Below are 20,162 nucleotides of genomic sequence, written 5' to 3'. Positions count from 1 at the left end.
CTTTCCTTCCATCAGCGCTGGGCTAATGCTGATTCCTGGGCTGTGCTGCTGCAGGAACCACAGTGAGTGCTGAGGAGGAGGTGGAACTTGGAAAAGTATGAAAGGAAAAAGACCGAACCACTACGTTATTTAGAACTGGTGGCTGCTCTGATGTAACTGCACTTTTTGCCTTCCACTTGTGCACTGCATGTGCTGTATCTGCCCTGTTTGTAAGAATGGGAGGAAATGATGTATTCTGCAAGAGAACGTGACTACTAAGCACTCAATGTAAAGGTCAACTTTAAGTACCAACAGCCTGTAACTTTCTTTTTTTTGGCTACTTACCTTATGGAGTTGTTCCAGGAGCTGTGATGGGGATGGCACAGTCCTCTTCAGCCAGGGGGACCAGCGGGTGCAGCACCCACATGCTGCTCTATGAGGGGTCACTCAGTATTGCCTCTTTGCATATATGCGTAACAAAACAGTTGAGTGGGCACTGAGGGGTAATGATAAACAAGAGTTTGCTCCCAGGAACCAGGAGGAGCTGCCGGCGCTTGGCGTCCAGCACCTACTTTTGAAGGGCACAAACACAAACTGAGAACGGTGCTATCAGAATCACACAGCTTTACTTAGGCTGAGTTGCACTGCACACTATGGAGTACTCGGTTAAAAAGAAACGCACTCTTGACGGGTGGAACAGAGCTCTGCAGTAAAGGAGTGAGCTACATTCCAGGGAAACAAAAAGGGAGGCGGAGAGCTGCACTCACAGAGCTCCCCGACTTAGCAATACTCAACAGCAATGCCAGGAGCCAAACAACAGCTGTACAGCTCGCCTTGCTGCAGCTACAGTAAAAACCAAATGGAATGGGCCCACGTTGGCCAACGCAGTGGTGGTATCCCTGCAGAGCTCTCCGTGCAGCCGCTCTGCTCAGCCCTCCTGAGCCTGGCTAACGAAGCTCAGCTCTGATGGAGGCAGCACCTGCAATGAAACAGAAAGCTTAATCTGGGGCAGCGGCTGCAATCCGAACACAAACAAAACCAACCCACGCTGTGCCTCAGTCACCTCCACAAACACTCTCAAGAGTGCGTAGTGTCTGTCTTTAAGAATTAGAAATACGAAGCTTTGTAACGCAGCGTTACCCTCCTCTAAAGCTCTGGAAATATTTATTTCCCCACTGCCACTCAAATAAATGTTCAGAAATGCAGCAGGTGAGGTCACAGAGCGCTGGGGGAGGAAGGAGTTCCCCAGTTGTGCCTCTCAGGGTGCAGGAGGTCGGGCTCTGGCTCTGTGCTGGCACCCACAGTCATTTTGTAGACACGGTTTTAGGATTCCCAGTGCCAACTCAATGGGCTGAGGGAACTCCGCCGTGACAGCCCTCAACCACAGCTCCGTGCCGCTGTTTCCCCTCCCCTTACCCTGCTCACCCACTGGGCCTCTGGCGCCTGAGCCGCCGCCTGCTGTGCACTGCTGCTGCCCTCCCCCTGCACGGGACCCACAGCAGCCAGGACCGACTGGTACAGGCGCTCTGCGTGGTTCTCCAGCTCCTCTGACTGCCTCTCAATCAAACCCAGCGTGTCCTTTAAGGCTGCAAAACAGAAGGCACGAACGGAGTTATTAACGTGACCGCTGGGGCTGTAAGAACAAAGGAGAGAGCCCCACCTGCCCCAGACAGACTTCTGAAGGAAACAGACTGTCAGATCTCACTGAGCAAATCCATGTCCGCCCGTTCTGAACCATGATGCAGTGTTACAAAGGCAGCAGGATGTGACATAGGAGGCTACAGAGTAAGACTGAAAGTACAGAAATAGGGGCTCCCAAAGGAGTCCTTTATGCAGAATGCAAAAGTAGACCATTAAAACCCCTCTGGCGGCTTCAGACAAAGGCTTTTTGGCCACAGTCGTGCACATATCCATCAGCCATGCAGGCAGCAAGCGCTGTGATGGATGGCACAGCACGGAGCAAGGTGAAGGCATGGGGCAGCCACAGCACCTCCAGCCACAGATACACCTCTGCATCAGTTCTTTCCTTACATCCACCTGCATTCTCACAGCCAACAGCAAGCTGCCCACCAGCTGCCGGGGATACGGGGAGGCAGCTGTATCCACATGCGGCCACACAGAAGCCCCACCCAGCAGCTCCTGCTCACCTGGCGAATTGGAGGCCATGCACTCAAGCAGAGCAGCTCCACGCTGCAGCACGCTCTCTGTCAGGCTCTGGTGGTCGGCCACGTCCTTCCTGAACTCCTGGGGGGAGAAGGGGAGCACTGCTTAGCAGCGTGTTGGGCAGCACCCACCCCGGCGTGGCCGTGCGCTCCAGGCCATACCCACCAGGTAACGGTGCAGCGCTGCCCTCACGCTGGCAGCATCAGGCATGGGGGGCACCCAGCTGTCCGCCGTGTCCGCCACGTCATACAGCCAACAGATGAGCTCCTCCAGCTGGTGGCAAAACACCTGCATAACAAATCACAGCTGCTGCTCCGCCAGCTCCCTGCCCTCCTCCTCACAGCAACCCAGACCCGTGGAGTTCATCTGCAGCTGCTCCTCCCCGAGGGATCGTCTGGTTCAATCGAGCACCTTCATTTATTTTTAAAAGCATCTCAGTGAGGGATTACTTTTGTGGGATGCTGTGGAAAGCCCAGGGGCCTCTGCTCCCTCCGAAGCCTCCAGCCCTGCTTCTGCTCCTCAGGAGCCAGGCTCTGTCTGAGAGCTGTGCTGCTGCTCTGCATACAGAGAACTCCCCAGGCAGCCCCTGTACACCCCAGGTACGGCCCTCATACATCCCAGGCAAGGCTGTGTTACACCTCAGGTAAAGCCCTGGTACCCCTGGTTTGCAGCACAGCTGCCCCGACTTCCCAGCCCTCCCAAAAAGTTGTGACTGCTTTTAGGTGAACTCAGACCACCAATAGGGATAACCCAGAGAGCAGGAGTGCTGTGAGAATGCAGAACTCCCCACTGCCAGAGGTTCTTGCTCCGTCTGAAGAAATTACCTGCCCTGGTGAGCCACCTGCACAAATTCCTACCAGCTGCCAGGAACTGAGCACCAGACAAGAGGCGCAGGGAGGACAGAAGCAAAGTATGGGCCCAAAGAGTGGTGGTGAATGGGAACAGCTGAGGGAGCGGGGATTGTTCAGTCTGGAGAAGAGGAGGCTCAGGGGAGACCTTACTGCTCTCTACAACAGCCTGAAAGGAGGGTGTGCTGGGGGGAGGGAGGAGGGGGGGGTCAGCCTCTTCTCCCACATAACAGCAATAGGACAAGAGGGAACGGCCTCCAGTTGCACCAGGGGAGGGTCAGGTTTCGGCATGATGATCTTAGCGGTGTTTCCAACCATAACGACTCCATAATTCTACACTGTGCACAAAACCTCCCCGCCACAAGCTTCAGTCCCTGGTCTCAGCCTACCTTAACACACTGGGCGAGGGACTCGCTCCACTGACCCCTCTCTGTGGGACAGCCTGCAGCGTGCAGCCTGCTCAGCCGTGTCCCCTCCAGCACGGCTCCGCTGCTGGCAGGGAGATGCAGTCTGTGCAGAGGGTCTCTGTTGATTCGGCTGCTTGGCTGAGCGCTGTCCCAGCCGTAGGGGTGACACAGCCCAGCAGAGCCTCCAGTTCTCTCCCTTTGGTCCCTGCTGCCCACTCCTCCAAAAGGAGCCCGTTCGGATGAGAGGTTTTCCGGGCCGTGGCTGTGAGGTGAGGGGTCCCAGTGGCTTTGCCTGGGTGTCCTTATAGTTAAGGAAAGATCAGACAAAATCTGAGACAACGTTTCCAGCTCCCGGAGCCGAGGAGGCAGCGAAAGGAATTCTTCGTCACCGTCCCATTCCCTTCTCAAGGGCAGTACTCGTGTTGTAGGCAGAAACCTCTCAGCGCTTCTCACCTTTCCTCCGTGACTGGAAAAGGGATTCCCGGTACCCCAGCTTCCCCCATCCACATCGGGGCAACCAAATGAACTGAGCCCGGCTAACATCAAACCCCGAGCAAAACCTGCAGCAGGACGTGCTGTGCCGGCGGAGGAAGCGCTCTTTGCCAAGGATGCTTTTGCAATGGGAGAAGGCTCACAGTGAGAGACAGCTCCCGCATCACCTCCTTTTCCAGCCACTGGGGTGGAGTATCTCCTCGCAGAGGCCACAGCCCCCCGATGCTGATTTTCTCTCCTTCCCCGATCCTGCCAACCTACGCCATAGATGCTGGTGGATCTGAACGTGCCCTCAGGAGACAGAGAGAAGCTGTCCAGATCTACTCCCGAGTCATGGAATAAAGGCTCCGGGTCCTTCCCAAGCTTGTACTTCGGCTTCAGAGGGTACGTATAGTCCAGCAAGTCCTCGTACTCCTTATTGGGGTTCCAGTGGGGAGACTGACGGTCCGGGGATGGGGGTAAGGAATCGGGTATGGCGCATGCCCAGTAATCAGCCTGATAGGAGGACATCTTCCTGACACGCTCCACGGCAGCACAGTCACGCAGCAGGGGGCTGAGGGCCTTGCGTGCCCGCAGTGTCCTACCTCCCCCTGTCCTACCTCCCCCTGTCCTACCTCCCGTCACACCTGGCTGGTGGCACAGCTCCCAGGTGGCTGCAGAAGGTGTGTCCAGGCTGGCTGGTGAGCTTTGGGACCGCCTCCCTTCCTGCTGCTCAGAGACGCTGTTTTCCTCTAAAGAGAGAGTGGAGAAGCTCGATCTGGAGCGGCTCTGCAGGGGGCTTTTGGGGCTGGGCAGGGTTTGCTGAGGCAAGGACTCCGGAGGGGAGGAGGACGGGGACCAAGGTGCCTGGCTCCAGTGCCTGGAAGCGACGTGACGGACGCTGGCAGCGCCACTTTCTTCTGTGGAGTTCTGCAGGGACCCAGGGAGGGAAGAAAGGAGAGAGAGAGAGGCGTAAGGGTGAAGCTAATTCACATGCTTGCTCAGTTTACAGCCCCAGCCACGTTACAAGCCTCCCGCACTGCCGGGAAATCCCAGTAAAAAGAACCAAGAAAAACACTTCTGATGCTCGGGGAACGGTACACAATACCCGTGCTTTGTGCCCAGACAGAAAGCCCCTTTGTGCAGCCAGGCCACCGAGATAAAAGCCCAGCCCCAGCTCCGCCCCAGGAGGAGGCACGGACAGGAGCTCCGTTCCAGCAGTGCGCCTGCACGCCACTGCTCAGGCCTGAGCGGGGCTTGTTTTTAAGGAAAGGCATCTCGAGGACTTGGAAGGCTGCGTGAGTCACTTGGCAGCCACAGACACTTACTTAAGGAGCTCCATTTTGAGCAGCTTCCAGCTCCACAGGAACCAAGGCAACGGTCCGTGTGCCGCCACCCAACACAGCGCCGGGGGAGAAGGGGAGCTGCCCCCCTCAGCAGCACCCACCACCTTTAAGCACCAACAGCGTCACTGCTTAAAACCCAGGGGCTTCTCCTTCCTGCTTGGGGCGACGGCGTTTGGGGTTTATCTCAGCACGTTTTTCGAGTGCACAGCAGCTGATGTGGTGTCAGGAGATGCAGTGCTCTGCGCTACAGGGCTTTGTGTCACATCACGGGCCTCTCCTTCCCCTTGAGGCGAAAGCACCCCAGGACAGATGCTCCCTCCCGCCCCACAGGACCCAGGCGCACAAGGCCCCATCTCACCAGGCCCCGTTGGCAATACGGAGGTCAGCACACCCCTCTCACCTGCTGCTGTCCCAGGAAGGCCCAGTGGCCGAGGCAACGAGATGAATCACCACCGTAGATCAGTGGCCGCCTCTCCAAGCAGTTTGCTTTCATTCCAGGCAATCTGGGCGTGGGTGCCGTAACACCGGTGGCCAAACCATCACATCCACTCGCTGCCAGGCTCTCCGTGCTGTTCAAAGTGGTTTTGGCTTCCTCTGCACCCAAAAGCTGGTGCACGTTGCTGGCCAGCTCCGGGCAGTCCGTCTGTCCGTCCACGCAGTCCCACCTTCCGTAGCATTTGGCCTTCTGGCTCAGCGAGGCTTCGGAGAGTGACTTCGCCACATCCAGGGCCATCAGCATAGAACTTCTTCTTCTGTGCAGTGCTGCTGCGCTCTGGGCTCTCTGAAACACACGACAAAAGATGCTCTCCACCTCCCCTCATCTCCACGCGAAGCGAACAAGTTGGGCGTGCTTTTATAGCAAAGCCAGCAGGGTGCCCAGGGGGCCAAGAAGGCCATGGGCATCCTGGCTTCTATCAGCACAGCTGCCCAGGGAGCAAAGTGGGGTCACCGTTCCTGGAGGCGTTCAAGGACCCTGGAGATGTGGCACTGAGGGACACAGCCTAACTTCAGGCAACGGCACTCCTCCCTCCAGGGAAACCCACGACAGGGGACAGGCGACGCTCTGGGAGCACGGAGGCCGGCCGGGGGGGCTTTGCGCCACCGTCCTCCTGCAGGCAGGGAACACGATCGCTGCTGTGGCTGCGGGGCAGCTAAATTCGGCACGGCAGCGACAGGCAGACAAAGGCCTCTTCCACCACTGCTCCTGGCCCCGCTCAGCCTCTGCTTTTTTGGCCTTTTGGACGGCAGGGGCCGAACCCCGATGGGCAGCGCTGCCGCTCTGAGCCTTGCCAGACGGCCGCACCCGCCCGCCTTACGGGGTCGCCATTCGGCCGCCTGGTCGCAGGTCGGGCCGAACGCCAGAAGGTCAGATCTGACCACGGGGCCATTTCAAGGCCCAGACGACCCTCCCAGATCGATGCGTCTGCCCGCCGCGCACACCGCAGCGGGGAGCAGTGACACCGGCGGTTGGGCTCCGTCTTCCAAACCCGGGTGACCTCACGTGAGCGAGAACCCCTAAGGCGACGAATGGGCCGGCACAGCCCGTTCCGGCCCGCAGCCCGTTTCAGCCCACGTGCTCGCCGTGCCTTCCCGATGCCGTCACTCAGCATCCGCCCTCCCCCCGCACGGGTTTCAATGACCGCCTTCCCAGCCCCCCGGAGCCCCTCACACGCTCTCTGCTGCACCTCTCCACCTTCCCTTCCTCCTCCAGGCGCCGCGTGGCACTGCGGGGCTTCGCCCCAAGGAAGCGGGGACGCACAGGACGGGCAGCCCGCTCTGCTCCCACCACCATCGGACGCTCCAGCCCCAGCTGCACGCCTTAGCAAATCTGTTCCGTTTGCCCGGCAGTTCTCTCGTCGTTCTTCCCCACCCTCTGATTTCGCGGCCACCCCCCCGGGCTCACTGCTCGGCTCCCCCCGGAACGCCCGCAGAATCCCTCTCCCCCCCTCCCGGCCCGGCCCGCACGTACCGAGCAGCGGCCCCAGCGCCCCTACGTAGCCCCGCTCCGCCGCCACGCTCCTCCCCGTGCGTCGCAGCCAATGGGAGCGCGGCCTGAGCGGGATCGCAACGTCACAACGGGAGCGGCTCGGCCCCTCGGCCAATCGGAGCGCAGCGTGGCGCTCGGCCTGCCCGCCCCCCTCCCCCCGGCGGCGGCCCCCGGCGAGCGGAGCGGCCCGGGATGGCGGCGCCCGGCAGCGGCGCTCGCTGCTTTCGCTCCGTAAAGTCACGGAAAGCTTACCGAAAGCCTACAGAACTTCCTTCAGCCGTACACCTAGGCCATCGTAGCCACTGCTACGGCGTTATTAAATCTTTCCTAGCGCTGGGAGCTGCCGCTTCCCCTTCCTGATCTCGGAGAAGCTCCTGAAAATATAACTTAGGAGCTGAAAATATAACAGAGGAGCGCCACTGATACCTCTTTTAGTGCCAACGCCGCACTCCAGGATGACGAAGCCCAGCGCAGGCAGCTGAGCGATCCCAGCCCGGTAGCGCCCACTCGCCCAGCCGTGCAGCGGCGGGATTGAGGCCGAGGAAGAGGTCAGATAGAAGTCGCACTTCTCCCTTCTGGCCACACGATGTACCCATCGCACCGCGAACAGCCCGGCCCGACCGCCGGCACGAAGCGGCGCAGCTCAGCCCTGCGATGTGCTGGGGCGGCTCTGGAGCAGCAGCAGTACGACCCGGAGCCTCTCCGGTGCCGGGCTGCAGAACCGGCTTGTCATTCGTCTGGTCCCACATTTGGTCGGCATCAACGTCACGACAGTAACTTCGGGCACGTGGAAATAAATGCCAGCTGCTAGGCTGCCTGCCCGCTCCGAAACCACGGGCATCCTGCTCGGTGTCGGGGCTCTACTCCACATCCAAGCTGTGAGAACTTGCCCAGCTCTGACCAAAACCACAAGCAACATCACGCAGATCACAGCTCCCAAAGCTCCCGAGAGGCACAGTGTACCCATGCGGCTGTTTGACTGCTCGTCCTGGGAAGCCTATGTGCCTGTGAGATGACCTGACTCTTGACATGGTGATACCACACAACGCAAGGCATCCACTTGAGAGCAGAACGACACGGTCCCATCTTTCAGCCCTTTAAGTGATTCGCAAAGCACTTCCCTGCCTGCGTCTACCTGAAGTGTAAAAGCACAGATGTGCCCAGATTGGCAGACGGTGCCGTGCGACACTTCATCTCTTGTGTTTGATGTCAATAATGACACCTAGCAAGCTCTAATGATGTCGAGATTGAGTCAACAGAGACTCGGTCTAGTGCTCGACTCGGTTCTCATTAGAGATAAGGCAATCAATCCACACCTTTCCCCATGTCTGGTAAAGCTTCATGCCTTTCAGATGGTGAGGCACCGAGGTGCTGACAGCACTTACCTCAGAAAACCTGCTCGTTTCAGGCAGCAGCCATCTCTGTGTCCAAGGCTGACACTGTAGCAGACAGTGACCAAGGAGCTAGAGCACTTCTCTGGCAGCTGACCGGTCCCACGTTCCTCCAGGCATCGCCTCGCAACGTCAGCAGGGAAGTAGAGAAAACAGAGACACAACCTTAGGATCAGACAGGCTTTTGTGGAAAGCATCACGTCGATCGATTCCTAAAACTCACACAGCACCGTTACAGTTTCGACTCATCCACACACAGGTCCTTCCAGTCATACTTCTTTCTTCTGGGCCTTGCAGTTCTTGCAACTTTGCACTCTCGTTTCTTAGCTCTGTGGACCAGAATTTGGTACCTGAAACTAACCAAAACACACCTACACAGTAGATTCTTATCAGGATTTGTGATACACCCCGTAGCACACCTCACTGTAAGCTGTACCCTATGAGCTTTTAATGTACTAAAAAAAACCCTACCTTAAATCTGAACCTATAGCACTGATCACAGACCGCCCACGCGTGTCAAATGCAAACTCACCTTCAACTCACCCGTGTATCCCCAAGGACTGCTCTGTGACTTCTCCCACTTCTCAGCCCCCTTCTACTCCACTATAGCACACAACTCCAAGAAATACATACCATTCTGTGCTCCCCTGCAGCCCATTCAGAGAGGAGTATCTTCGCACAGGGCTTAATGGAACATTACCCAGCGGAAGATGGCCTGAGCTTCAGGGGGAGGGTGTAAAGGGAGCTATAATGCAGTTAATTGGTGACACCAGCATGCTGGCAAAGCAGACCCAAAGCCCAGGTTACACAATTCTCATTCAGGGGCATTTCCAAAGGAGTCACAGCTTGGGTGACAGTATCAGTACGGAGCCCAGCATCCCAGCCCAGTAAAACCCAGCCACCCAGGGCAGCTAACACGTCCACGTGTTCACCAAACAAAGGCCAAAACAGGAATTCTATTTGGGGTGATTTTTATTTCAGATTGAGAAGCTACACAAAGAGAGAACAAAGGAACATTTCCATGATAGAAGGGAAAAAGAGGGACAGCTCCCTGTCGTGTCACACCTCCTAACGCAACGAACCATCTCAGCCTGAGCCACAGGACTGCCTTCTCCCCAGGCAGACAGGGAGGATTTTTACACCAAAGAGCAGCGTACTACACAGTAAACATCCGTAATATTAATCTACCCCAGGGTCCCACAGCCCCAGCCACAGCAATAAGGTCCTTTTTGCATATATATATGCACGCACATCTGGTCTTCGTAGATATTAAGAAGCTGGTACGGAGCCACACAGATCAGACCCATTGCTTTAAAATAGGAACGGTTACAGAAGTTCACAAGCATCAACACAACCATATGGTGTAAGTATTCGTTCAACGGAGTGGTCACTCAGTGCTTTCAGCACGAGATTTTATCTGAAGGTAGGTACCTTTGTATCAGTAATACTGGATTGTACTGGAGCAGCAGATGGCAGTGAATTTCAGAGTTCATCTGTGTGCCACTTTATTAAATTAACCAACCAAATGGCTCAGCATATAAAAATACAAGAATCCTCCCTCCTAATCAGAGTGATTTATGCTCTGGTAGAAACAAAAGCACATACATGTAGGAGCATCAGAGGCAGGATTGTTGACAGAAAACTTGGAGGATAAAGAAAAGAAACTCACTTTCCCTGTTTCACACCAGGTCATCCTTGCTCTCCCTCCTGTCTGCAGGGATAACGGAGTCTCTTGCCTTTGGTGCATAGTTATATTGAGAAGCCAAACAAGGCACCTTTAAGGGTAGTAAGGCAGATCATGCATCTCTGCAACAGGAAACGCCTTGGGTCTTAGGGGTGGTCCTGCTGGCCCGGAATCCAGAGGGCTCATCACAATTGTCACCCTCACTAAGAGCGACTGAGTCGGCCTCAGTCTGCCATAAAGACCCACCTCCTGTTAGCAGAGGTACACTCAGCTCTCTGCAGTGCTACGCACAGCCTCCATCCTGCACAGCGCGAGCTTTGTGCGTGACCTTACGGAAGTGCAGCCAGGATAGTAACAGACAAAGTCTAATAAGACTGTGTTCTTAAAAGACAGGAACGTTCAGGGATGGGGAACACGTCACTTCCACATTGGTCCTCGGGGAAGTAATGCCAACAGTGAATCTACTGCGGGGCAGACCAGGGAGGTAGTCAAGGCTAGCTTGGTCACAGCTATTGGACTGATTAGATATAAGATGCCCTTAAGGTATTGCCTTGAAGTAGGTTTATTTTCAGCCCAGCTCTTCCTCCAAAGTTAAAACTGTCTTCAGCCCCCCCATAAAAGGAGGTGAGATGGTCTGTGCCCTCAGAGGAGGCCAGGATATCTTTAAGTTTAGCACAAGTACTCTAGAAGCCCGGTCCTGCTGCAGCCTCAGCAGATTCCAGGGACCACAGCAGAACATGCAAGAGGGATACAGAGAAAGAAAACTGATCCAAGCATCAGGAAGCCTTGCTTCTACATCAACGTGGCCATCTAGAAAACACATCTTTCTTGTGGGAGGCACTAATTCATGAGAACACCGTGAGCACATAAAACACCTCTAGCCATAGCCAACAAGTTTCAACTTACTGGGCGTTCTCAAGAACATTACCTTTTTAAAAGAGGACCAACTCAAAGCTCTATGCTGCCAGGGAAGTGCCACCTCCACCAGAAGTCCACAAGGCCATGGAAAGCTTCATGAAATCACATTAATGCACACCAGCAAAGGCCTTGGCTCGTCCATTTTGTGGCATTCCTTTGGGTTCTTAAAAAGCTACAATGCATACCAGCTAATACTTGGGGTACTTTTATGGTTAAGTACAATTATTTCTGTGGGAGCACCGGGGGATTCAGGCACGTGGAAAAAGTTTCCTTCAGAAAAGACTCCTTTCTGCAATGTGTAACAGAAATCAAGCTGTACCGACATAGCCTATGCAGTTTAACTTCAGTTATTAAATACACACCTGCAAAGAAGTGTATTGCATCAGTGCTTTCAGCAGAAGGACCAAGTGAGAACTACCTTAAGGAACATCTCAGACTGAGTTCCTCTGTGCTCTCCACGTCTTAAAACCACACCATTAAGTCCGCATTACAACAGGGCTGGCTCAAAATTCATTTCCTTGCAGTGGTTCCTGTCAGTATGCCTGTTTGCCTTGCTTTTGGGGAACTTGTGGCCTGGGGGAAGACAAGTATAAATGTCTCTTGAGCAGGACTTTGAGAAAGAGCAGCTGGCCTGCTGAAATGTTCAGAGCTATCATCTGCTGTTGCCTTTGAGATCAGTGCTCAAATCCAAATCAAATTCCATAGGTGTTGAGGATGACGTACCTGCCGGCGCTGAGGCTCTTTGAGAAGTAACCATACCATGAGCTCTTGAATGGAAAAGGATTTTTCTTTCTCCTTTTCTACTAAAAAAGAAAAAATCATCCTAAAGAGAAGATAACTCTCGTTCAATTCTCTTCTTCCATTCTGCCAAAAAGATGACTCTCCATCCTGCACTAACATGCTATTAATACTATGATATCAATACCCAAATGCATTTATAAACCTCTAAATGTTTACCTTTATAGGGTAGATGGCTGTTAGCTAACAATGGCCTTGGCTTCAGTCTTGCTCCTAGACTGCCTGATGACTCAAGGAAGTATTCTTTTCCTTTTTCTGCCTACACTCACTGCTGGAACTGTGAAATAGTGCCTGCTAGTCAAAAATGTAAGACAAAAATGTAAGGAAGAGAATAAGCACTCTGTTAACATTAACTTCCCAAGACAGCGCTCAGATGAGATGCTCAGGGAGCTATGAAATCCAAATAAGGCTCTTAATCACTTTTCATCTGACTTAATATTTAGTGGCAACTGTCACGGTGTATTGCCCAATGTTTGGAAAAAGTTTAAGACCATTTGCTTTGTCCTTTTTCCTGCTCTCTGAAACTGAAGCAGCAAGTGAACGTGGCTTTTGCTGATGTGCCCATCTAGATAACAAGGTCTTCTTTGTCCTCGTAGAATAATGGCTATCTGAGGAGCATACACTGAACTACACTGCAAGGAGGAATGTGGGTCAAATCCTGATCCAGAGCTGTACTGCTTATTTCTCTGTGTTCATGGCCAGCAGCCAAGAGCAGCTTATCAGAGCCCCATGCTGATGCTTACTTGTTGCTCAGTGACAGTGCACTTCAGCAACACCGGCACTTGATCTCTGCCTCTGCCTGTAACACCTGGCCAGTAAGCAGGTGGGGATTTGCATCGTCTCTAATCCATGCAGGACAAGTGCCTGCAGTCTTTTTGATGATATCCATACCAAAACACCAAGGGAAACATGCTTCCTTCAAAGCCTTGGCTGCTTTATCCATGTAATTACCCTATCCTGTCTGATCTGCCTGCCATTCTCATTTTTCTCCACTTTTCCCCCATACAGCCACCAAGATGACTTGTTTTGCTAGTTGAAAAGCTCCTGCGCTGAAACTAAGCAGAAACTAAGCTAACAAGGCTCCCTGTTTAGGTGCTGAATCCACAATGATGTCTGTTATTTTATCTAAGCCTGGACTTTCGTGGTATCCCAGAAGGATGGAAGGAGGCAGACAAAGCAGAGCAACTCACTGACACCAGCTCCCACTCTTCTCCCTGCAAATGCATGCACCGGGTCTCTGGTCATCCAGTTACCCATGCTAGCACAATGCAACTCTGACTTAATGATGCATACTTCAATTACTTGATTCCTTTCAGAGTTTTTGATAAGTTCGTTATTATCCAAATTTAGTGCCCTGTGTCTTAAGAGTGCTTTACAAACACTGTGACTCGCCAACCTCCGCATTATTGGCTGTGAGACAGTGGTACCTGTAAAACTTACTTACAGAAAATGAAGTACAAGCAGGGGATTTGTGTGACCTGCCTAATTCTGCGTTGTTCATCAGTCGCAGGAGCAGTCATTACAGGCAAGTCTGCAAGTACTTTAAGCTGCCCAGTTTAAATCCACAAAAACGTGACATTTCTCTTTGGTGAGAGTTTGAATGTTGATCCTTTGACTTTCTGTCTGAAACATATTGCTCATGACCTGTGGGAGAGTCAAGGAAAAAAATGATTTCCAACAGAAGGATGCTTTCAAGGGGCTGAAGAAACGCACAATGCTCTCAGAAGACGGGACTGAAGATTCAGCCTGGAGTGTTGATCAGAGCTACAGATCTCTGCAGAAAGAAGCAGTGGTTCTGTACATTAGGTAAGCCCTCAAGGAAGCAACCTGCAACATATGCAGAGTGGGCAGTCACAAAGATACCAGGGCCTCTCACTTGGCTAAAAGCAGAAAGTCTCTTTTCAACAAACTGCCTAAATGTCTGTTTTCACACACAAGAGAAGTAAGCTAAGAATGGTCACCACTGCATCATGCCCATCTCTTGCCCCAGCCACAGTAAATGAGCAGGGAAGAGTATGGGAACAGGAAAGCACATACAAAACCTCTCCTGACAAACTCCCACTGCCTGCAGCTCAGGGCATGGCCTCTTCGGTAGTAACACGGTTGCCCAGCAAAGACAAAGCAGAAGTTGTCCTACCAGCTGCTCCTGTACTCTGGCTGGCTCCCCGTTTCTGTTATGCCAAAAGGACACAGCTCTGATTGTCATGTCACTGCAGGAGAAGCCCTGTGATTGACCCTGGTTTGTAGTTTGCAAGAGAATCCCAAGAGAGGTTTAAAGCCCTTTGCAATGACTGAATCTTGCAGTCCAACTACCAGTGTGCCAGCAGGCACTCAGCTAAAGCTCTGTTCCTGGGAATAACGGGCCTACTGAAAATATACTAACAGTAGCCATGTGCTGGCACCCTCCATTGCTCACTAGAGCTGCTCAGGCCTTGACAGCCACGTCCGACAACACAGAGCAAGCACCGTTCTCAGGATGACAGATGCTGCTCAGCACACTCAAATCAACTCTCTAAGTTACTGGGTCTCACGAATCCTTGGTGAGGTAAGGGCAAAATACATTTGTGAGGACCAGCTTCAGCTGGTCCAACTCAAAACGATGTCCACTGATCCATCAAGACATGAAAACAGCTTAGGGCACGGCAGGCAACGCAAGGAGATGAGTCGGTGACCGATAAATTACAGAGAGGAAATTCAGTCCCAGAGAAGAAAGAAGAGATGGTCCCAAACAGTCAAAGACACTTGCCTGAAATACAGAAGGTAGAAAAAGAAAGAAGGTCTGAGATGAAATGGGATTGGGTATGCCCAAGGCTTACAAAACCCTTCCTTTCCATTTTCTCCCAGAATGCAATCACAGTGTTAGAGGATAGGACACAAGCTGTTTGTAGCCTACTTTCCTAAAACAAAAAGGCTTTTCTGACCACAGCTTGCTGTGTATGCATATCCGCCCTTTCTGACTAATAACACCAGAATTTTCTTCCCCAGTCCCATTTCACCAGTACAGCACAAAGGCCTCCATGATGGTAACCAACTTTATACAGAAGGAGATGCCTCCAGTAGTCCCCTTGCATTGAAAGGATGTGACAGGAGCCACTCTTATGAGAAACAGCTATTAAGAAGGAAAAGTAACACCTGGAGCCATATGCCCAACAGAAACCTAAAAGTGAAATGACTGCAAATTGCAGCAGGAAAAGCAATGGCAGCCCATTATCTCCAGGGGATGTGGATACCTTAAGGAAAATACCAGAAGGGATTAAAAGGATTTGTATTTTCTAAAAGAAAGACTAAAGCCAAAAAAGAAAACCAGCATTACCCAGATTGAATTTATTTCCTCCTGAATTCAAAAGCAACTGACTAAAAACTTCCATTTTACAGTCAAGTTGGGAGAACTCAAACATACGCCTCGACAACAGGCATTGGAGTTCAGTACCGTACTGGCACCAGGTACATGGAATAGCTGGGTAAGCGCAGAGCAGGTGTTACTAGCTGCACCTGTACTGCTGCTCAGCACCTTCTTGGTATGAGGCTGCATGGGGACCTGAAATAGAAAGCTCCCAGGGCAACGCTGCAGGTCGAGGACTGCATCCAAATAGCACAGAAGAATGCACAACCTTCAACAGCCCTTCTGTTTTTCTCCCAGTGACCTTACCTGAAGACCTTGACCACTGGAAGCAAATGGTAAGTTTTCTGTCTCACTGGGCTTACCAGTCAGGATTCACACTGTTACAAGGGCAGCTGTTGGAATGTGTCCCTTTTTTTTTTTTCCCCTACAGTCCAAGAGAGTGCAATAGTAGATCTTTTACATTTGTACCTTATGAAAAAATAATGTGAAGTCAAGCAGAGAGCCCTAGAAGACATGGCATGGCCATCATATGCAACGGTAACATCACAGAAAAATAAGAGATGTAATTTCTGACACAGACGACACAAACAAGACCAATAAGACATTGTGCAAAGCAGTCACTACCCAGCATTTGTGCTTCCATGGAAAACTGTGGGATCTCTCTCACTGTGTGCAAACAACAAAAGAACCGGCAGCTTTGTAAGTCTAAAGCAGAGCTTTTGTATCCTCACAGATTTGTGGCAGGTTAAAAAGACTAGACCTGAATACTCAGTGGCTCATATAGACCCTATGGCACCTGTTTCCAGGAGGAGTGTTAAAATTCCTTTGTGAAATTCCAGCTATGGGAATGCTTGGCCTTAAGCACAAATGCTCTAACAAGCCTTACATGGGACTAGACGCTCACACCGATGCAAGACATGGCAATCCACTAATGGGGACTGGGAGAGGCATTCTTCAGCAAAGATGTTTACTTTCTGCACTGCTAGTGAAAAATCTTAAGTCAAGTCTAAGATAACTGCCTTTAATTTAATCATTTTCTGGGATCTACTGTCAGAAAGAACATCCCACGGCCTACAGCATGCTGCTAGAGGGACAAGGTAGAATCAAGTGGCAGCACCACAGGGAAAGAGTACCAGCAGAGCAGTGGCTAGGTGGTGCCTGTGAGGAAGCCCAGCTTTTGGGGTGAAAAATCAAAACTGAGAAACATTCTGTTCTCAAATCTTGCCGTGACTCTTCTCTTGGGCGTTGCCTGCTTTCACGTCCTCAACTGAACTGCACGTGTCACGGTGAGGGAGAGCATCAAAAGAGCTAAATGTCTGATGGGAGATAATAATCCAACTACAGAACCCAGCCCGCAGGGAACACTTGTGATTTTCAGTTCCGCTGAAATATCCATGTACCGTTTTAAAACCACAGTATCTGGCATTCTGGTGCAGAGTTTAAAAACAGATATTTAGTGTTCTGTGGAAAAAATAGGGTTGATGAGAATCCTGATTTCTTTCTTTTTTTTTTAAACCTCCAACATTTTTCAAAATACCTTTAATCTGAGGACTCTCATTGCCAGCTACAAAGCCTGCTTCTGGTTTCCTGAGTTGAAAGGAGTAGGGATGACTCTAACGGGAGTATTTCTCTAAATGAAACACTAAATACTGGGCAGAAGACAGCCCTAGGGAACAATGTCTGCCTCCTTCCATTTTTAAAACAAGACGAGGACTGATGAAATTTTGTGGACGTGATTATGAATCAACTGGTTAAAAAGAAACTCCACCTGCAGTTTTGCAGTGGGCTGACTAACCCTCGCCTACTCCGTCTGCACAGGGCTGCTGCACACAATTAAACAGCCAGTAATGACACACTCACTGTGTTCTCCCTCAGAGGTGGCCACATTTCGTTCTGAGCATCTTTTAGCAAAATTCATCGAATCCCTTTACCAGGAAAGATGCTTTGCAAATGAAGGCTGCTGCTGCTGCTATAAAACTGGAGCTGCCTCTTCCTAGTGCCATGACCATAAACATCAGCAACCGGATATCCTTTCAAGATAGCTCCCTCTGAAGCTACAGGGGAGAAAAACAAGGGGAGACTTATCATTACTGTATACCAAAGCAAAGTGTAAATATATGTTGCTGAGTTAACAGTGTGGAGGACTGACCATATGCGCTGACCTTGTTAAAGTAGCCAAAGGAAAGTGCCACAAGGCCAGGGCAAATCTTAGCATATATGCACAGCCATCATTTTGTAACTACCTGCTGACCAAAATGCCAGGAGAAATCAACAGGAGTTTTGCAACGTTTGCTGGACTTCAATCAAGTTTGGGGGTGCAAATTTAGGAAGCGTGGTAGAGGAAAAAGGTGGAGTCAGAATCCAGAAGCATCTGGATCAGCCCCAAGCAAAGGTTACCATCTGCCATTAAGCATTACCCTGGCCCAGCACCACCTAAAATTAAATGTAAACTGCTGCCAAAAGGACGTTTATAGCAGGACCAAATTCCTAGCAAGAATGGGTACACAGCTGTCCCAATGCTCAGAGATCACCGAACTACATCAGGTTAGAAACTGACCTCCTTTTTTCCCCTTTCAAGCTAACGATCAGACTTGCCTCTTGTCAGTTCCCACGTGTGTGTTCACATTTTTTTCCTCCCTGTACAATTTTGCTGGAAAAGGGATATGACTTAATTTGTTTGGACTGACCCATTATACAAACATAAGCAGGACATGGCGTGCTAGCAAACATGCATGTGTGTTTTCATGAAGGGAACTGACTTTTTGATGTTGTCACAGACAAGCTTCTTTTAGAGATATTTATACTGGAACAGACTCCACATTTTTTTTTAGCCCCAGAGGGATCACTTTAACAAAATTTGTGTTTCCTCTGGATTTTTTTTTTCTCAACAGCTTGCTAAGAGGGGAGGAGAAAGCCAGCTCTTGATCTGCACAAATATCTCCTTTGTCTGGTCCCAGAGTTTGGGAATTACTCACCAAAAGGCAAGAAAGCTGCAACGTAGCAGGGGAATGGAACAAGATTTGGACCTCCCTGTGACTTATTCACATATGACACTAAAAAAAAAAAAAAAAAGAAAACCCCACACCGTACTTCCCAGGTTATATTTGATGTTTTTAAGTGATCAGAGAACAGGAGAGGAAGGGGAGTGGGAGAAAAGTGTTGCTTCATATTGCATGTGTAATTATCAGTAAGAGTTTCCAGGACAGAAACTAAATTTAAGAAGCATTCTCACCCACTGTGGAGTTTCTGAACTGTATCTCCATTCAAACAGCAGCACAATAAGCTTACTAATTTCTCCCTACCGTAAGCACTTACTGGGTTGGCTGCTTCTCCATATCCAACCCATATAAGCCTTTACTAATAGATCTCTTGTAAAACCAGAAGTTTCAATTGGCATTGTTTTCACCTACATGTATATGTGTGTACGCGCAACACATATATACACGTATACATATGAATTCTCAAAATACTATTACAAAGTGTGTGTTCTTTCTCACCACCCCTTTTCCTCCCAGCCCACCTCCCTCCCTTCCCCACACCAGCAAATTTCAAAACAGACTGGAACTGAAAATTTTCAAGAGCTGCCCAGCCCTTGCTAGCACTGCAAACGTCTAGGTGCATTAACAAGTCCCTGGTCCACCTCTAAGAGTGTGTTTGACCAACAGCTTCTAGTTCACAATACTGATTCCTTGGATTCAGGGTCTGCTGTACTGGTTGTGTTGGAGACTTGTTTTTTGTGGGTTACCAAAGGCGACGTTTCCTCTTCAGACTTGCTGTTAGCAACTGCTTCTACGTTGACTTCTTTTAGCTCCTGCTCTTTTTCTCTCTTTTCTTTTTCATTCAGGTAATTGAGGATACCTGCTCCGAGGGCATCCCCTTCCACATTCACAACCGTGGTAGTTCGGTCCCTGGTTAAAGTTAAAAACAAAAAAAAACAAAGTGGCCTTTTAGTTTAAGAGAGTTACAACACAATAAGTGGGGCCAAATTCTTCCCTGCAGATCCACTAATACTAAGGGACCTAGAGAAGGAAGATGTTGTTACCCATAGGTATTTTCTACAGAAATATTATTCCCATTTCAGAACTAAGATTGTGCACTGGAACTTGAGTTGGTGCACTGGCTTGAATTGGTTCAAGCCATCCCAATTCTTGCTATCAGCCGGATCTGGTCTCTTGGCAGGTTGCTGCAATGTTACTACTCTTTCTCAGACATCCTTCTTTTCCCAGCCCACTTTCTTCCCCTTCTCCAGGCCAGCCTGTTTCAAGTGCAAGTTCAGAGCTGGAACTTCATTTAGGCTTATCCAGAAGATAATTCATACCAATTCATATATATATTTTTTTAAACTGTAGAAAAACTAGCATCTTATCTATTTAAGGTGTCCTTCCAAAAGCAGAGAATGACTGTGTTCCCTGGGCTTCTCACTACGAGCATCTGTTCCTATCTTTAGTCCTACAGTGCAATACTAGTGTGCTTCAGGTTTGAACAGAGGAGGGTTATGACTCAAAGAACAATTTCTTCATGTGCCTCTTGAGATTCCTGCTAGTCCTTCTTCAGTGTAACTTCAGCACGTGCTTAATTTGTAACTGTGGTCCTCTTTGGTAATTAAACGTCTGGCTTTAAAACAAGACACAGGACTCTTCTGTCCCTCCTCCCCATTTTTGTTATCACAAGGCTGAATTCCTGAACTAGAACAACACTGTTGGCCACAAAGAGATACTACATACTTCTAAAAGAAGGCAACCAGTGTGACACAGTCTAAGAGCAATCCAGAGAGAAACAAACAGCAAACTCCACTCATGCAACGAGGCACTTTCGAGTACATACAGC

The 20,162-nt window shown here is 50.7% G+C and overlaps 2 protein-coding genes across 10 annotated transcripts in view; both read right to left on the bottom strand.

Moving 5' to 3' along the window:
* Positions 1-588: 588 nt before the first annotated feature.
* CEP68 (centrosomal protein 68) lies at positions 589-17,978 on the bottom strand. Of its 7 annotated transcripts, XM_040697716.2 has the most exons (8): positions 7,184-7,239; positions 6,164-6,323; positions 5,615-5,995; positions 3,380-4,798; positions 2,308-2,430; positions 2,127-2,223; positions 1,396-1,565; positions 589-958 (listed from the first exon to the last, which is right to left on the bottom strand). In XM_040697716.2, the coding sequence occupies exons 3-8, from the start codon at positions 5,951-5,953 to the stop codon at positions 908-910; spliced, it is 2,199 nt and encodes a 732-aa protein (XP_040553650.1). In that variant the 5' UTR covers positions 5,954-5,995; positions 6,164-6,323; positions 7,184-7,239; the 3' UTR covers positions 589-907. The 7 variants fall into 7 exon arrangements, with proteins under 7 accessions (XP_040553650.1, XP_419343.5, XP_015133576.2 ...); XM_419343.8 differs by lacking the exons at positions 6,164-6,323; positions 7,184-7,239 and adding an exon at positions 8,587-17,978; XM_015278090.4 differs by lacking the exon at positions 6,164-6,323 and having other exon boundaries at positions 6,884-7,239.
* Positions 9,547-20,162, bottom strand: part of SLC1A4 (solute carrier family 1 member 4) — a 32,576-nt gene continuing 21,960 nt past the window's right edge. For all 3 annotated transcript variants that reach the window (XM_001232899.7, XM_046939643.1, XM_046939644.1), the window contains one exon: positions 9,547-19,243. In XM_001232899.7, the coding sequence (XP_001232900.3) occupies positions 19,009-19,243 (235 nt within the window). In that variant the 3' untranslated portion in view covers positions 9,547-19,008. The remainder of the gene's footprint in view (positions 19,244-20,162) is intronic.

This window comes from Gallus gallus, chromosome 3 (assembly GCF_016699485.2).
Source record: "Gallus gallus isolate bGalGal1 chromosome 3, bGalGal1.mat.broiler.GRCg7b, whole genome shotgun sequence".
NCBI classification, from domain to species: domain Eukaryota; kingdom Metazoa; phylum Chordata; class Aves; order Galliformes; family Phasianidae; genus Gallus; species Gallus gallus.
Note: the sequence above shows the minus strand (reverse complement) of the source record. Positions and strands in the feature narration are given on the sequence as shown.

Bases quoted from the DNA above. Each gene is read 5' to 3' on its own strand.
- CEP68 (XM_015278090.4), bottom strand. From the start codon at position 7,006: ATGGTGGTGGGAGCAGAGCGGGCTGCCCGTCCTGTGCGTCCCCGCTTC. The intron at 4,799-5,614 runs GTGAGAGGGGTG...GGGTCCCTGCAG, and splicing joins CCTTCCTGGGACAGCAGCAG to AACTCCACAGAAGAAAGTGG. The intron at 2,224-2,307 runs GTGGGTATGGCC...TTCTCCCCCCAG, and splicing joins CAGCGCTGCACCGTTACCTG to GAGTTCAGGAAGGACGTGGC.